The sequence below is a fragment of the Heteronotia binoei genome, chromosome 14 (genome assembly GCF_032191835.1).
Source record: "Heteronotia binoei isolate CCM8104 ecotype False Entrance Well chromosome 14, APGP_CSIRO_Hbin_v1, whole genome shotgun sequence".
In the NCBI taxonomy this organism is placed as follows: Eukaryota; Metazoa; Chordata; class Lepidosauria; order Squamata; family Gekkonidae; genus Heteronotia; species Heteronotia binoei.
Window position 1 is genome coordinate 10,886,617 of NC_083236.1, and position 16,036 is coordinate 10,902,652.

General features: G+C 45.5%; 1 protein-coding gene across 2 annotated transcripts in view; it reads left to right on the forward strand.

The window, feature by feature from the left end:
• Positions 1–16,036, forward strand: part of RALGAPA2 (Ral GTPase activating protein catalytic subunit alpha 2) — a 380,381-nt gene that overhangs the window by 19,437 nt on the left and 344,908 nt on the right. For both annotated transcript variants that reach the window (XM_060253668.1, XM_060253669.1), the window contains exons 2-4: positions 275–385; positions 2,150–2,199; positions 11,635–11,692. In XM_060253668.1, coding sequence (XP_060109651.1) covers positions 275–385; positions 2,150–2,199; positions 11,635–11,692 — 219 coding nt within the window. The remainder of the gene's footprint in view (positions 1–274; positions 386–2,149; positions 2,200–11,634; positions 11,693–16,036) is intronic.

Genomic DNA, 16,036 nt, shown 5'->3' on the forward strand with positions numbered 1-16,036 from the left:
TCAGGGTCTCCAGGAGATAGGGGCAGGGGAGTCAGCCAATGGGAGGCCAGAGGCATTGACTGAACCATGATGGACCAATGGTTTATCGAAAGCCAATGGGAGAGCTCCATTTGGCCACCCCACAAGAGAATTATGATCTATGATACTTTCTTTTAAATGCTTTGATATTTTGATGATTGCCACTGTGGGGACCTGTTTGGGTGGAGACTTGCCATAGAAATGTTTTAAATAAAAAATAATTCTTACCCTTTTTCACATATTTTTTCCCCTTCAGATGCTGTGGATGGAAGTGAACTTAAACCATTCTTTGAAGCTAATTATTCTCAGATTTATTTTATCTTCTATGAAAATTTCATAACACTGGAAGCTAGCTTGAAACAAAAAGGTAAGCTTTGCTTTAGGTGTTTCTTCAGTAGTTTAAGCTTTTTGGGTTCTTAATGCTGTTGTGTCTGTATGGGTATTATTCTCCATCCTGAGCCTGCTTTGGCGGGGAGGGCGGGGTAGAAATAAAATAAAATAGGACCAGAACCAGTGGGTTGAAATTAAATTAAAAGAGTTTCCGTCTCAACATTAGGAAGAACTTCCTGACCGTTAGAGCGATTCCTCAGTGGAACAGGCGTCCTCGGGAGGTGGTGGGCTCTCCTTCCTTGGATGTTTTTAAACAGAGGCTAGATGGCCATCTGACAGCAATGATGATCCTGTAAATTTAGTGGGAAGGTATTTGTGAGTTTCCTGCATTGTGCAGGGGGATGGACTAGATGACCCCAGAGGTCACTTCCAACTCTATGATTCTATGATGTAAACGTTTTAAAGAACACAGAGAGACATGACTAAAGATTTTTTTTTAAAAAACCCTTAAAATAAAACATGCTTAAAACACTAGCACTTGTTGGTCTTAAAGGTGCTTTCTTTGTATTTCTTTGTCTATTGGATCCTGGTAACTGGGCAAAGGAAGCTCTGGCTCTTCCCCCCTCCCCAGGGGACCAGGAGGGAGAGGAGCCTCAACCAGTGGAGAAAATCAAGGTTTTACTCTGTAGCTCCTGTTCAATTGAGCAAGGCTTGCAAAGCAAGCTGAGATACAGAAAGAAGCAAAAGAGAGGGAGAAGGAAGCAGACAAGAGCCAGTTTCTTGGGGGCCTGCATGATTCGGCCCCTGGGCCACATGTTTGACACCCCAGGCCTCTACAGCATCCCAGACAAGTGTTTGTCCAGCTGCTGCTTAAAGATTGCTGGTGAGGGGGAGCTCACCACCTCCCTAGATAGCTGATTTCACTGTTGAACAGCTCTTACTGTAAAAAAAAAATTCCTAATATCCAGCCAGTACCGTCCCACCCTTAATTTAGACCCTTTATTGTGAGTGCTCTCTGCTGCCAAGAGGAACAGCTCCCTGCCCTCCTCTGTGGCTCCCTTACCTCCTCCCCTTCAGATACTTACAGAGAGCAATCATGTGCCCCCTCAAACTCCTCTGCTCCAGACGGAATGTTCCCAAGTACCTCAGCCTGTCCTCATAGGGCTTGGTATCCAGACCTCTGATCATCTTATTGCTCTCCTCTGCACCTGTTCCATTCAGTCTACATCCTTCTTGAAGTGAGGCCTCTAGAACTGCACACAATATTGCAGCTGTATGGTGGGACTATGATATCTTGATACACCCAAAGATTACATTTGCCTTTTTTGTCACTGCATCACACTGGCTGCTCATATTTAACTTAAAGTCCACCCGTACCCCAAGATCTTGGTCATACACACTGCTACCCAGAAGTTTATCCTCCATCAACTATGCACGTTCCACATTTTTGTTACCCAGATGTAGAACTCAGCACTTACCTTGTTAAATTGCATCTTGATCACATCTGCCCACTTTTCCAGCATGTTCAAAACTCTTTAAATTCTAACTCTGTTTTCTGGTGTGTTCACTGCTTTTCCCAATTTGATGTCATCTGCAGATTCAGTGAGTAGCACATTTAATGAATAGGGACATACAAGCAATGAAAGTGAGAATGCAGAAGAGTTCCTAGATCTACAGCATTGCCTTAAAAGTATCCAGTTTTACATGGACAGGCCTGTTCATGGCTGAACATCTCCTACATGATTTTGTACTCAGAATAGTATCTTGATCCATAATAACAAGAATGTTCCTCTATTCCTAGGAAACAAATCGCAGAGGGAAGAGCTGGACTCCATTCTCTTTCTTTTTGAAGTAAGTTCTTACATTTCTGAACCTTATGCCTGCTTCATAGCAATAACATAGGACTTTTTTGAGCAGGAATGTACAGGAATGCAGTTCTGGCTGGCTTTGTGTCAGGGGGTGTGGCCTAATATGCAAATGAGTTCCTGCTGGGGTTTTTCCACAAAAAAAGCCCTGGCAATAAGGAATAAGTTCTATTTCTGGCAAATGTTTCTCATGAACAATATTTCAAGATTGGTTTATGACTATTTGACAATGTTGTAAACAAGGGTGACCAGATCCTGCCTTTTCTTCCTTCTCCATATAATTAGGAACTGAACTGTTAAAATATTCTATTTGATATCTGTTTTTTTTAAAAATGCTTCTGATTATTTCTACGGGAGTAGGGGTAGGCTAGAAAGCTCCTAGCAGCTTCTAGGGCTTGACAGCTGACTTTGCAGGGCTTACTTGGATTTCCCCATCCAGAGCAGGCTGCAAAAGAACTTGCAATATGGGGTAGATAGTGCTTGTGTACCTAATGGCCTGTAGTAAGGATTACACTAGTAGTAACTCAAGTTCATTGCTTTATATCAGGGGTGGCCAGTGGTAGCTCTCCAGATGTTTTTTGCCTACAACTTCCATCAGCCCCATCCATTGGCCATGCTGGCTGGGGCTGATGGGAGTTGTAGGCAAAAAACATCTGGAGAGCTACCGTTGGCCACCCCTGCTTTACATACTATAAATTACATTAATTACATTGTATAAGTGTTAATATGCTGTGGGCTGGATTCCAGAGATCCATTGTACTAAGAGAGGCACTTTCTTCTGGTGGAAAGAATTCTTCGAGATCCTGTGTGGTGTAGTGGTTAAGAGTGTTGACAGATTCTAATTAGGAGAACCAGGTTTGATTCCCCACTCCTCCACATGCAGCCAGCTGGATGATATTTGGTCAGTCATAGTTCTCTCAGAGCTCTCTCAGCTCCACCTACCTCACAAGGTGTCTGTTGTGGGGAGAGGAAGGAAAGATGATTGTAATGGCAGCAACTCCACTGGGCAGGGTTGCCCAGGCATGCTTGCCCCGCGCTTGCGTGCCTGGCTGGGAGACAAGCGGCGAGATCGCTCCCTGCGAAGTGCTGGGTTGGCGATGGGGGCAGAGGGAGCGATCTCGCCGCTTGTCTCCCAGCCAGGCACACAAGCACGGGGCAAGCACGCCTGGCTGGAAGACAAGCGGCGAGATCGCTCCCTCCACCCCCATCGCCAACCCAGCACTTTGCAGGGAGCGATCTCGCCGCTTGTCTCCCAGCCAGGCGTGCTTCCCCCGCGCTTGCGTGCCTGGCTGAGAGACAAGCGGCAAGATCGCCCTCACCGCAAATCCAGCACTTCGCAGGCGCCGGCATGCTTCTCCCGCGCCTGCGTGCGGCCCCCGGCCGAGGCGGCCCGAAGGCTGCAATGGCGCCCGCATCACCGAAGATGGCCATTTGCGCACGTAGACGAAGGTGCGTCTTATGGTCCGGTGCATCTAATCGTCCGAAAAATACGGTAATACCAGTTCACTAGTGAACAACCTCTTTAACTTTTGAAATGCTCTCTGACACTCGTCAGTCCAAGTGAGTTTTGCCCCTGGTTTTTTCACATTGGGACCCTTCCCTTTTGTTTTTAGCAATGGCAGGGGCAGGATAGTGTGGGCGAACCCCTGGATAAAATTACGATAAAAGTTCGCAAATCTGATAAAAGATTGTAATTGTTTTTGAGTTTTGGGGGGTTGCCAGTCTAAAACCACTTGAACCTTAGACGGGTCCATTGACAATCCCTTCCCCAACACCTGGTAGCCCAGGTAATCCAGTTCAGCCTTGTGGAACTTGCATTTCGAAAGTTTAGCAAACAGTTTGTGATCGTAGAGTTTTCAACACTTCTTTGTGCACGCGCAGGGACGCTCCCTCACTCGCCGCCTTCCCCGCCCGCGCGCAGGGCCCGGCGGTGGTGGCGGAGGCCGGGGAAGCATCGGAGAGGCCGGCGCTGGTCGCTGGAGGGCGTCCAGCGACCAGCGCCGGCCTCTCCGACGCTTCCCCGGCCACCGCCGCCAGGCCCCGCGCGCGGGCGGGGAAGGCGGCGAGGGAGTGAGGGAGCGTCCCTGCGCGTGCGCAGGGCGATCTGCGCACGCGCAGGGACGCTCCCTCCCTCACTCGCCGCCTTCCCCACCCGTGCGCGCGGCCCCCGGCTCTCTGGCTGGCTAAACCGGGACCTCTAATGGTCCCGGTATAGCCAGCCCGGGAGCCGGGAATTGGGGGCCAGAACCGGGACTTTCCCGGGAGACCGGGACGGTCTGGCCACCCTAGTACTCGGAAGTAGGTGTCCCTCAAATCTAATTTTGTGAAGATTTTCCCTTGGGACACTGTATTCAACAAGTCCTTTATGAGTGGAATCAGGTAGGCATTCGATGCCGAAATCGCATTAATCCTCCTAAAGTCAGTGCAAAGTCCCCTGTCCTTTTTATTGCGGAACAACACTGACGTGGCATGGGCGGATAAACCCGCTGGCTAAATTCTGAAAAATTTCCAAAGTTCCATTTTCTCCACCCATCCCATCGGGTAGATTTTGGCTCTAGGCAGGCTCTGCCCTGGGAACACCTCTATGACACAGTCGGTGTCTTGGTGGGGAGGTAGCTCATTGGCTTCTTCCTCGCTAAACACTGCCTTGAGATCTTGGTACTCTTTAGGTATGGATCTCACTTCTTCTATAGTTAGGCATAATTTCTCATTCACCGGGGGGTGGATCGGGGCCCCAGTTGCTTCTTCACTTATGGCTATCGCAGGCTGGATCCCTAAAGTCTATGATTTGGTCTCCCCTCCTAATGTTCGGTTCATGTTTAGCTAGCCAGCCTACCTCTAACACTAGGTCAAACAAAGACGAGGGGGCTACTACGAAAATCTCCATGTCCCAGTGGCCCTGTATTCCTACCGGTACCAACTGGGTTTGCTCGTTGCAAGGTTCCCCCTTCATTATTGTCCCATCCATCTGCTTGAACTGGATGGGGTTGTGTAGAGGACTCTTGGCTAATCTTGGAACTGCTACCATTTTGGGGGTAATTATGTCTCTGGTACACCCTGAGTCCAGCAAAGCCCATACATGCATGAAGCATTTCTGGGCAGGGTTCAATAAAGTTAGTGGGATGAAAAACAAAATTCCTGTAATTCTCACGCTCAGGGCGCCATTCAATCTCCGACCTGCTGCTCAGCGCCGCTCAGTGCAAGTCGTTCCCATTTCCCGATGGCCCTTCTCAGAATTCCTCTCCGGACTCTAGCACTACTATAGCCTCCTCATCTCATGGGGCAGCTGTGGTGATGCTGCCCCGCTCCGATTCCTTTGAGCGGCCTTCTGCCTTCTTGGGCTTGGGTGCGCTGGTCTTCGGAGTAAGGGGGGCCTCGAGGTCTCTCTGGGCACTCATTCGCCATGTGGTTCACATCCCCACATCGGAAGCAACATCTGGGCCCAGCAGGTTTTGGTTGCACCCTGCTGAGTCCTGGTTTCTTCCCTTCTGGTTTTGCCCCGGACAAAACCTCCCTTTTGTCCTCCCTTTACCCCTTGCTGCTGTTGCTGCTGGAGGGCGCCGCGCCACATATTGGTCTCCACTTCTCCTGCTAATTGGATCCACCCCACCAGTGAGGTTGGTTGGGCTTGGTGTAGGGCCCGATCTAGGATGCTGGTGTTCAGCCCTCTCTGGAAATGCTCCATCTTGATCAGCTCACTCCACCTGCATACCTTTGCTGCGTTGACCCGAAATTCTGCGGCGTGCTCTTTCACGGATCGGGGCCCTTGCTGCATGTCACATAGTGCAGCTAGGGCCCAAGTCTCTTGCAGCGGGTCTTCATACTGGGTTAGGACAGCTCGTAGGTACTGTCTACAGTGTCCAGTTCAGGACTGTGGGTCTCATAGAGGCTCACATACATCTCCTGGCTGCTCCTTGTAGTTTCAACCCCAAAGAGTCCATTCTGCTACATTCATCGGGGAAGGTATGCCCCCAATAGTACATGAAACTGTTAGCTTGTATGGTGAAGTATTCTACTTCTTCAGTATTCTATCTCAAAAGTAGCCACCAGCTCTCGCCCCCTCCCGTAATCTTAGGGAGGAGGGGGCGGTTGTGCCGGAGGCAGCTGAGGTTGCGGCTGTGCCAGTGGCCCCTGTGACCGCGGTAGCAGTTGTTGGGCTGTATGCAGCTGGGGTGGTGGCAGTGGTCTACCTTGCAGGGCGACTGGTCGCTGTAGGGCCAACGCATGATTAATCTGTTGGCCGACTGTCAGAACTGGAAGAACTTCAAACGAGGCCCAAGACTCTGTTGCAAAAGTATAGGCGTTTATTGAGAACTACAGAGCTGAGGGTACAGGATAACACTAATACCGAAAGTTAGCATTGGTTACATTTTATGCGATTATAGTGACAACAATAAAACGATCTTTCACACGGCCAGAGACAACAGTCTGTTTCTCAGGGTCTGTTATCAGTAAGGGAGGATGGAGTCCTGCTGAGAGAGCCTGACCGGCCCAGCTTCAAAGAGCCACCTGCAGATGTTGACCAGAGGCTATCTGTCACCCTTCAGTGATCACAGTTTGTTTGAAATGCACAGAAGTATTTGTTAGATGCTGAAGCAGGGATGCGGGGGTTAGTGTCTAGTTACAATATGGAGTCACATAGGCTAACAGCATACAGGAAAGTTACAAGTTCTGACACCGACCTCTTGTATAAGGCGCGCATTGTTCGCCCACATTTCTTCCCTCAGGTTGCGTGCCATCTCCACCATCTCAAACTTCATCAGTTGGAGGAAGTCTCTGTCTTCGTCCTCCTCATCATCAGAGATCAGGCTTGTTGCCTTCTCTTCCCTTCCATCGCCCCCTCCTGCTCCTCGTTGGTCCTGGTCACCCTCTGCTTCCCCTCATAGTGGGCAGGGTAGTTCCAGGATTGCATCTCGTCTGACTGGGCCGGCATCCATTAAGCTGTTGGATCTGTGTGGCCCTCAGTCCTTCATGGTGATGAATAGTCGCTGGATGTACAGCGGGGAACCTCTCCCAGTTTGTCTCCTTGTGTCCATTATGTGCCACAGGGATTGCTTTGGGATGGCTCCTGGTTCCCAGCTCCCAGTTTCTGGAGAGGCTGGTTGATCTGGGATCTGGCCATTGTCCGGTGCTTCTTCCACCATAGCGTTAAAAGTTACTGGATCTGGTTCAGTTCCAAAGTGTGCATTCTTTCAGAATGTCAAGCTCCGATAGTCCCAATAATTATATTCTTTGTTTATTTCAAATAGATTCATTTATTAAGACCTGGAGATTCTTACAAGACAGGTAACTGAAAGAACTGAAGAGTCAAATCACATACAGGGGTATATAATAGGGGTTCGCAACCGTTACTGTTTTGGTGGGCACTTCTACCTTAAGGGTCAAATGTTACCATAATACACAACAAAGGAAAGAGAACCACATATAAAAAAGATAAGGACTTTGAAGCTACCAGGGCATTCCTTCTCACACTCATGAGACAAAACAGTGCCCCGTGAGAATTTAAACACTCCCTAGTCAGGTGGCTATGGCTATTAGGTAGCAAATAACACAATTCAGCTTCGAAGGGAAAGATATATGCAGGAGCTTTACATAGCTGATTCCACTCTTAGAATAACTCTTACTGTACCACAGTAATATCCAGTCGATACCCTCCCACGCTTAATTTAAACCATTATTATGAGTCCACTCCTCCGCTGCCAACAGGAACAGCTCCCTGCCTTCCTTTAAGTGACAGCCCTACAGATTCTTCAAGAAAACAATCATGTCCCCCGTCAATCTCCTCTTCTCCAGACTGAACATTCCCAAGTCCTTCAGCTTTCCCCCATAGGGCTTGGTCACTAGGCCAAGGTTGTGGACAGAATAGAGTGGGTGCAGAGGATGATCAGAGGCCTGGAGACCATAGAGTATGCTGATGCCAACCCTGGGGCAGTCTCAGGGGTTGTTGGCAATTCTCCCTAATGGTACATGTTGAAATACTTTGAGATTATATTCAAAGAATCAAAGAATCATAGAGTTGGAAGGGACCCCCAAGGTCATCCATTCCATCCGCCTGCACAATGAAGGAAATTCACAGATACCGCCTCCCAAATTCACAGGATCAGCATTGCTGTCAGATGGCCATCTAGTTTCTGTTTAAAAACCCCCAAAGAAGAAGAGCCAACCACTTCTGAAGAAGCCTGTTCCGCTGAGGAGCCTCTCTGTCAGGAAATTCTGTGTAATGTTGAGCAGGAAATTCTTCTGATTTTTTCACAGTCACAGTACCTTTATTGGCATAACATTCTTTTGATTTAATTTCAACCCATTGGTTCTGGTCCTACCTTCTGGGGCCACAGAAAACAATTCTGCATCATCCTCTATACTTGAATATGGTGATCATATTACCTCTCAGCTGTTTCGTCTTCAGGCTAAACATAGCCATCTTCTTCAACCTGTCTTCGTAGGACTTGGTCTCCAAGACCCCCTCATCATCTTCATCGCCCTCCTCTGGATCCGTTCCAACTTGTCCTTCTTAAAATGCGGTGCCCAAAACTGAACACAATACTCCAGGTGAGGTCTTATCAGAGCAGAATAAACTGATAACATCACTTCACATGGACACTATAGTTCTGTTAATACAACCCAAAATTGCATTTCCCCTTTGCCACCACATCACACTGTTGACTCATGTTCAGTGTATGGTCCACTAAGACTCCTAGGCCCTTTTTGCACAGACTACTACCAAAATAAGTCTGCCCCATCCTATAATTATGCATTGGATTTTTCTACCAAAATGCAGAATTTTCCATTTATCCCTGTAAAAAAATTCATTTTATTGGTTTTACCCCAGTTTTCCAGCCCGTCAAAATCACCCTGTATCCTGTTTCTGTCTTCTACTGTATTTGCAACCCCTCCCAATTTAGTATTATCTGCAGATTTAATAAGCATTCTCTCTATTCCTTCATCCAAATCATTTATAAAGATGTTGAACAAAACAGACCCCAGGACAGATCCTTGAGGCACTCCACTTGTCAGTCCTCTCCAAGAGAATGAGGAGCCATTCACAAGCACTCTTTGGGCATGATCTGTCAGCTAGTTAACAGTAACCTAACAGTAACAGGATCCAAACCGCATTCTAACAACTTGTCAACGAGGAGATAGTATGTGGAACCTTATCTAAAGCCTTACTGAGATCAAGTGTCTATGTCCACAGCATTTCCTTGATCCCTCAAGGTAGTCACTTTCTCAAAAAAAGAGATCAGGTTAGTCAGTCATGACTTGTTCTTGAGAAATCCATAGTTTCTCTAAGTAATCTCTTAGTAATCACAATTATCCTTTCTAAATGTTCCAGGACTGACTGACTGATGATTTGTTCTAAAACCTTTCCAGGTGTAGATGTCAAGCTGATGGGTTGGTAGTTGCCCGGATCCTCCTTTTCCCCCTTCTTGAAGATGGGGACAACATTTGCCCTCCTCCAATCTTCTGGAACCTCACTTGTTCTCCAAGAATTCTCAAAAATAATAGCCCGAGGCTCAGAAATTACATCCACAAGCTCTTTTAGTACCCTTGGATGCAGTTCAACTGGCCCTGAGAACTTAGTTTCATTTAAAGAAACTAGGTGTTTATGTGCTATCCCTATGTTGATCCTGGGCTGCAACCCTCATATGTTCTGTTTATGCCTTGTTGAACACCTTTTCCCTCACAAGGGAAGACTGAGAAAAAGTAGGAATGGACAGTTCTGCCCTCTCTTCATCACCTATTACAGTTTCACTTTTCTGTCCCTGCATTGGGCCTAACATGTCCTTGCTCTTTTTCTTACTTTGAATATAAGAAAAGAACCCTTTTTCATTGTTTATGCATCTTTTGCTAGCCTCAGCTCATACTGAGCTTTTAGATTTCCTTACTCTTTCTCTACAAGTACTGGTTATTTGCTTATGTTCATCCTTGGTTATAAGGACCTTCTTACATTTCCTAAATGAGTCTTTTTTATTTCTCAAGTCTTTATTTTTTATTTCTCAAGTCTTTATTTTTTATTTCTCAAGTCTTTAGAGAGTGTGAAGATAATCTGGTTAAGAGTTACTTCCCAACATAATTGTAAGTAAAAAAAACAAAAAAAGATCCCAAAATGGATTATTAAACATGTCTGCTTGATTCTTTTTTTTTTTTTTTTAAAGATCAGCCCGTGTAAGTCAAAGTTTACTTATTCATAGTCATGCAGTAAGTGCAGAAGCAAAAGAATTATGAATAAAAGAACTGGCAAGTCCCCTGGTGTGTTGGTTAGAAGTGATACCTAATTTCTATTTCAAGTGCGCTAATGGATTTCCATATAAATGGAGTAAAGCACAAAAGGGAGTATTCTGCACTATGGGGTTTCCCAAGGTATTTTATATGTCTTTATGATGAAAACCCAAACAAGATGTCAGAATTTATTGCATTTTACATTTTATATTTACATTAGAGTAAGAATGATTTGCTTTTGTTAAGTCCACAATTATTTAAAGATTCTTTCTTCCTCTCTGTGGATAGATAAAGGTATGCACACAGTATAGAGACTCAAAGCTTAAAGCATAGACTGTTATGTTGTTTTAGAGTTCATCTATCCAGTACCGATGGCAAGAATAATTTTATGCTGCTTTCATACTACTAATACTTTGTTACCAAAAGTCTGGGACTCTATTCCTAGGGAAATTTCTCTTTCCCCTTCTGTTGCCATTTTCTACCAGCAGCTGAAGACTTTTTGTTTTGTTTGCCGTTTTCTCGGTGACCCCTTCTTGACAATGTTCCAATTGTTGTTTCTGTGTCTATGTATGTACTTTTGCTGTTTTTAATTGTTTTAACAATGTATGTATTGGTTAAACTGTGATATTATGTATGGTTTAATTTGTTAGCTCACATGGTGGCCCTTTAAAGGGTAGAAAGGGGGATATAAATGTTGCTGTTGGATGGTGGTGGTGGTGGTTGTCTGGTCTGTAAATTTCTAAGACCCATTAATTTCGGAGAAATGTGGAATGAGTTAGAAACACTGGAATCCTTCCACTTTGAGAACAGAATCATTTTTCTGTTACATACATATCTTTTTCTCACTCACCCTATATATGTTTTGTGCAGCCAGGCCCAGTTTTGGTTGACTTCAGATTATTCAAGTTATGTTAAAAACCCTCCAAATTTGGGAGTTGCCAACTTGGTTTAGAGCATTTTCTTTGACAATGGTAGTTAAAGTGGTTGTTAAACAACTGATACTTTTGAAAAGCATAGTAAATGCCAATCTTTTATACTATTGGAAAAGAAATCTTCTCAAGTCAAGAGATGGGTTGTCAGTAGAAGAAAATATTTTGACAGAGGACACCCTGCCCCCTTCCTAATCATCTTTATAATCAACTAAAGACGTTCAATGGCTACTTTCTGCTATCGAGTATGAAACTTTTAATCTTGTTTTCTGCAGAGAATATTACAACTACTACCAGAAAGGATATTCTTTCGGTGGCATTTCCACAGCATAGGTAAGAGAATTTGAGTGTCTGTCCTTTTAATATGAGTATTTTATTATTGAGTTGGGTGTGTACTCTTCTACTTTCTAGCAAAATATAAAAATTCCGGTTTGTGTTGATGAAATTAAACTGTCCTCTGTTCTGCATTCCCTTTTATCAGTTTTGCTAAACTCGATAGGGGTATTAAAATATTTTGTCATTTATTTATATTTATCTATAAATTAACTTTATGAATCACCCAATCCCTGAGTTCACAGGGCTCTGGGCAATATACAATAGCAAATAAAATGCGGTCTTGAAGCTGTTAACACAGTTAAGACTGCGTTGCTGCCTTGCAGGCAGGGTAGGGGGGAGGCCAAGAGAAAAGAAAAGATGGAAGAAAGGAGGTGTCAGAACTGTAACTTTCCTATGTGCCATTAGCCAGACTGACTCCATGCTGTAACCCGATACTAACACACTGTGCCTGGCTTCAGGCCACTAACACAAATTCCTCTGCATTTCAAACACTGTGATCACTGGAGGATGGCAGATAACCCCTGGTCAACATCTGCAGGTGCTCTTTGAAGCCAGGCCGACCAGGCCTTCTCAGCAGGACTCCATCCTCCCTCCTGATAACAGACCCTGAGAAACGGGCAGTTGTCTCTAGCCGTGTGAAAGATCGTTTTATTATTGTTGCTACAACTGCATAAAATGTAGCTAATGCTAGTCCTTGGCATCAGTGTTATCCTGTACTTTCAGCTCTGTAGTTCTCAATAAACGTCTATACTTTCGTAACAAAGTCTTGGGCCTCGATTGAAGTTCTGACAGGAGGGGGGTCCAGTTCTATCCAGTTCTGACGGGAGGGGGGTGCCAGCCATTATAAAATCTATTTCTATCCTCAACCAAGAGCCTGGCAGAACTCTTCTGCCTTGCAGGCCGTACAGAATTGCATTAAATCCCACAGGACCCTGGTGGTATTTTGCAAAGAGTTCCAGCAGGTCAGAGTCAGGGCTGAAAAAATCCTGGCTCTGGTCAAGGGCAGCTAGATGTCTTTGGGACCAGGGATCACCAGAAGATTGTTCTTAGCAGAACATAACGCTCTTTGGGGACATACCAGAGGAAGTGGGAACCTTTTTTTTTAACAACTTCAAGCAGTGTTTTGTTTTAATAACTAAAATAGTTTAGTCTGTACGCATGGGATGGTTTTGGCAAATATGCAGTCATTCCATTGGATGTGCACGTATAAAAGGCATGTGGTTATTTCATAATGGTAAGAGGTGAAAATTCCAAGCCAATATGTATGGACATGTAGCTATCATTGTTAGCCTTTTCTTACTAGAAATAATTATTACCAGTATAACTGAGGCTTCTCTTTATGGTTGATTTTGCAAGAGCACGTGAAGTTTAGATAAATTGCCTAATTCAGAATTAAGGAATTGATTTTTCTTTTGTGTTGATTTTCCCCTCCAAGTTTGAGGCAAGGCCTTTAAATTAAATCTACTGCATTGTGGATCAGAACCTTCTCAATCCCTTGGTTCTCTTCTGCAGTGTGCTACAGGAGCCACCTGTTAAGCTACTGGTGCTGTTTGTCACGTACCAGTCCCTGACAAGAATTTGTTTTAAATTTGTGGTCCAGAAACAATCTATTGATTTTCCTAGTAGTATTGTCATTGTTGATGAGTGTTCAGTTATCCAAAGCATATTCATATATCCATAACTATATTGTTTTATGTATTCATATATGCATTTATATACATGTATTCACGCCTGTATTAAGCTATGTATTACAATATCAATATTTACTAGCCTTCATAATTACATATCAATATTTACTAACCTAACTACAGGCTTTCCTGGGTGAAACATCTGCCCTGGACCCATTCCAATCCGGTTTCCGCCCAGGCCATGGGACGGAGATGGTACTAGTCGCTGTTGATTCTTCTTGACCTATCAGCAGCATTTGACATGGACGATTATGATCTATTGACCCACCGCCTCGCTGTCACTGGAATATGGGGGACAGCCTTGCAATGGTTTTCCTCCTTTCTCCGGGGGCAGGGACAAAGGGTGAGGCCGGGTCAGCAAACCTCCATGCGGCACCCACTTACATGTGGAGTGCCGCAGGGAGCTATTCTCTCACCCATATTATTTAACATCTATATGCACACCCTTGCCCAGATTGCCCGAGGTTTAGGGCTGGGTTGTCACCAGTATGCTGATAACACTCAGCTCTATCTGTTGATGGATGGCAGACCGTCTTCTGCCCCTGAACACCTGTCCGAGACATTAGGAGCCGTAGCGGGATGGCTACAGCAGAGCCGACTGAAGTTAAATCCAGCAAAGTTGGAGGTCCTGTGCCTGAGTCGAGGGGGGGAGGGTTTGTGTACCCAGCTTCCACCCTTGGATGGCACGGTTTTAGGGCCAACCCAACAGGTGAAGAGCTTGGGAGTGATCCTGGATGCTTCACTTTCCATGGAGGCCCAGGTCGCGGCAGCTGCCAGGTCTGCCTTCCACCATCGACGGCAGATCAGGCAACTGGCATCATATCTCTCCCCGCAAGACTTGGCCACAGTGACCCATGCAATGGTCACTTCCAGATTAGATTACTGTAACTCGCTCTACACGGGCTTGCCCTTGAAGCTGATCCGGAAACTGCAGTGGGTGCAGAACACGGCAGTTCGCCTGCTGACTGCATCACCTATACGAGTGAGCATGTGGCCTGCTCTGGCTGTCTATAGAGTACTGGATCCACTTCAAGGTGTTAGTTCTGACTTTCAAAGCCTTACGCGGCCTGGGACCAGCATACCTGCGGGACCGTCTCTTCCTGTATATGCCCCGGAGGTCACTTCGGCCTCCCAGGATAGGCTGACTGTCCCCATTCCAAAATATGCCTGTCTTTAGTTTAGTTTAGTTTAGTTTATTTATGATTTATATCCCGCCCTTCCCACCAAGTGGCTCAGGGCGGCTCACAACATAAAATCCAACATAAAAATATTAAATTTAAGCATTTAACACAGTTAAAACATTTAAAACATTAGGGATAGCCTAAATCTAGAAGAGCTACACTTAGTTTCCTGTGCTGGTTAGTTATAAGCCAGCCGGAAGAGGGTTGTCTTACAGGCCCTGCGGAACTGCGCAAGGTCCCGCAGGGCCCTCACCTCTTCCGGCAGCTGATTCCACCAGGAAGGGGCCATAACAGAGAAGGCCCTATCCCTAGTAGATTTTAGGCGGGCTTCCTTTGGCCCAGGGATAGCGAGAAGATTTTGGGTTCCCGATCTCAGTACTCTCAGTCTTGCCTCTACCAGGGCTAGGTCCCTTTCGGTCCTGGCCCCAACTTGGTGGAATCAGCTCCCTATAGAGATCTGGGCCCTACCTGGCTTACTAGCCTTTCGTAGGGCCTGTAAAACAGAGCTGTTCCACGAGGTCTTTGGGTGAGGCGGCGGGCATCTGCCCACTAGATTGGTCGACCTCCCCTACTGTATATCCTACTGGGCTGACTCACTGCACTGTTCAGCTGCACCATCTCATCTGCCGATCTATTTGTTTATGGAATAATTGTAATTGCTTTTATTAATATATGATTTTAATGTGATTTTATTTATGTTGTGCTCCACCCTGAGCCCCCATGGGGGAATGGGCGAAATATAAATAAACAATAATAATAATAATAATACGTATTCATTATATTCTTTTATGGATTTATGTAAAATAGTTGGTAACAAACGAGGCCACAGTAGAGTGTAGATCATTGTGGGAAGCTAAGGACTAATCTTGTCTCCCTGGTAACAGAAGACAGGTACCAATGGAAGAGGTCTACAAAACTGGAATGTGACCTTGGAGGAAAGCAGCACCGGAGTCTGGGAACTAATTCAAAGACTTTTGGGTGGGAGAAATGATGAGTCGTTAACCAGTAACCCATATTTGGACTATACCTTTCACTTATTGTCAATCTGACAATACAAGTAGTCTTGCATGCACATGCTACAAGTGTTTGCTACCTGATTCTTCATTAAAACCCTCTTTTACATTTACTCAAGAAGTCTTGTGATAGATTCTGGGCAAAACCTTACACTGTTGAGCCATCAGCTAAATATCCTGGGCAGCATTCACAAATGGCAGATGAGGAGGTAAAGCCCTTTCTGGGCTGTCTCACTTCATTCCACAGAGAGGTGCTCACATGATGGCAATGCTCCTGCATACTGGCCTAGCCTTTTCTTGGCTGACATGTAGTTTTCTAGGTAGAGGGATGACTTTTGGTCAACATTGTTCCATCATGTGAGCACCCCTGTCAGTGCACTGTGGTCTGACTCAGAAAGGGGTCACTGCTTCATCTGGTGTTCATCAGAACTAGGCCTGAATTGTAAGCATTTCTGAGGA